A 2,228-nucleotide genomic window follows, 5' to 3' on the forward strand; every position below is an offset into this window, starting at 1 on the left:
TCTTTCGGGATCTAAAAAAGAGAAACAAATTGTTTGGGACTTTTTGATGAAGCACACAGCTGAACTCAATGGACCAACTAAGGTAAAATTGTTTATTGATTACAGAAAGGGTATAGCAGACACCAATATGGAGTAAGTAAATATAATAATAATGAGTGACAACAGCCAGAGTCTAAACAGTGCAAAAATAATACCTAATAGTTGACATTAACATACATGGTAATATATGATAATCATAGGTTACACTGAATAAAATCTAGGCAATACATGGTTGTATAATTACATCTCATAATGACAAAACATGATAATAAACCGAGCGTCTTAAAGCCAAAACTGTAATGCTAGTAAATAAAATAAAATAATAGCAATGTTGGCTGATCCATTGAAAAGGTTTGCAATGTAGATAATGGGTCTATACTGTGACATATCACTTTGGGGGAGCTCTACGCGTTTCGTGGTTTGTACCACTCGTCAGGAGCAGATATGCAGTATAAGGGTATCTATGGTAGAAAGAAATACCAAAATGATTTATAAGGGTATCTATGGTAGAAAGAAATACCAAAATGATTTGATCATTTTGGTATTTCTTTCTACCATAGATACCCTTATACTGCATATCTGCTCCTGTGGTACAACCATGTATTGCCTAGATTTTATTCAGTGTAACCTATGATTATCATATATTACCATGTATGTTAATGTTAACTATTAGGTATTATTTTTGCACTGTTTAGACTCTGGCTGTTGTCACTCATTATTATATTTACTTACTCCATATTGGTGTCTGCTATACCCTTTCTGTAATCAATAAACAATTTTACCTTAGTTGGTCCATTGAGTTCAGCTATGTGCTTTATCAAAAAGTCCCAAACAATTCGTTTCTCTTTTTCAAATTCATTGGGGATGGAGGTATATAATAGTATTTGCCTCATTCATAGTCCCATTCTAGCTTTAGTTTAGCATTTTGTCTTTCGGGATCTAGCTGTGTTGTGCATGAGTATAATAAAGACTATAAGTTTGGGTAGGCAAATTGCACATCAGTGTAGAAAGTTATTGTGTAACTACAGACTGTATGCTGCATGTGGTGCCATGCTCCAGAGCACAGTAATACGCCCCTGTGTCTGACCACTGAATGTTTTTTATCGTCAGCTGAAAGATCTTTTTCTCTGGGTCATGATAAGCAGAGAACCGATCCCGATACTCTTCATCCAGGTCATTTTTCTTAGAGTGATCATGCAGAAGAAATTTGAGAGACTCATCTGACTTCTGTGAATACCAGATTAGGACATATTTGGTGGTTGTATAACTACAGTTCAAGGTTACAGTAGCACCTTCTTGAACTGTCATTTCACGATCATATTGGGTCACATCATTTGCTACCAAAGAAGCTATAAGAAAAGACACAACAAAGAAGGCTGAAAATAGAGATACGTAGCATTTCCAAGCCATTGCAGTCCTTAAACGTCTTTACGGCAGCAGTGAGCTTTCTGTTCTTCCTGCAGATGGTTGTTGGCATACACAGCTTTCATCATCTGCTTATAACCTCTACATGCACCACACCCAGAAAATAAGTATATGCCTCTGATCTGGGAGGGGTGAGCAAGTTTTTCTATAGATTGCTAACTCTGTAATTAACTGCATTATTTATGTGATAGACTCAAACATGTTAAAGAACAACCTTGGACCAGAAGTAGAATCAGTTCATTTTAACACTGTCCAGGAAACACTGCAACTGTGCTTATGTCAACAACTCTACACAGGTTACCATTTATATAACAGGTAGATAATCCATTGCAGACAGATTGTTTGCCAGTAAAACATTACAATACTAATATAGCAGTGTGGAGAGATGGAATTAACCCAACTCTTATGTCTTTACATTTCTATAGTATTTAGAAACCACAGTACCAGCTCACTGAATACCCGTAAGACTCCATGCACACTGGCTTAAAAAACACTGCTACGACAGGAGCACCTCACTGTTATCCTATGTGTCCATGCACATTAGGCCGATTACAGACATATTTTAAGCTCAGCATTAGAGGCAGGAAAAAAAACACCTTCTGGTTTGCGTTTCTGATTGGAACTTTCTGCCAGAAAGTATGCAAAACTCTACTAAACTCATCTAAACTCTACAAAAAATGCTCTATATGAAAGTTTTTTTTCTGCCAAGAGAACTGGCATTTTTTTAAGCCCAGTGTGCATGGAGTCTTATGCCTCGTACACAT

At 36.6% G+C, this 2,228-nt stretch overlaps 1 gene segment (V, D, J or C); it reads right to left on the reverse strand.

Moving 5' to 3' along the window:
- Nucleotides 1-1,050: 1,050 nt before the first annotated feature.
- LOC120908982 lies at nt 1,051-1,532 on the reverse strand. The segment is given in 2 exon segments: nt 1,051-1,388; nt 1,472-1,532. Coding segments are annotated over 2 exon segments (399 nt in total).
- Nucleotides 1,533-2,228: the final 696 nt, after the last annotated feature.

The sequence above is a fragment of the Rana temporaria genome, chromosome 1 (assembly GCF_905171775.1).
Source record: "Rana temporaria chromosome 1, aRanTem1.1, whole genome shotgun sequence".
Taxonomy (NCBI): domain Eukaryota; kingdom Metazoa; phylum Chordata; class Amphibia; order Anura; family Ranidae; genus Rana; species Rana temporaria.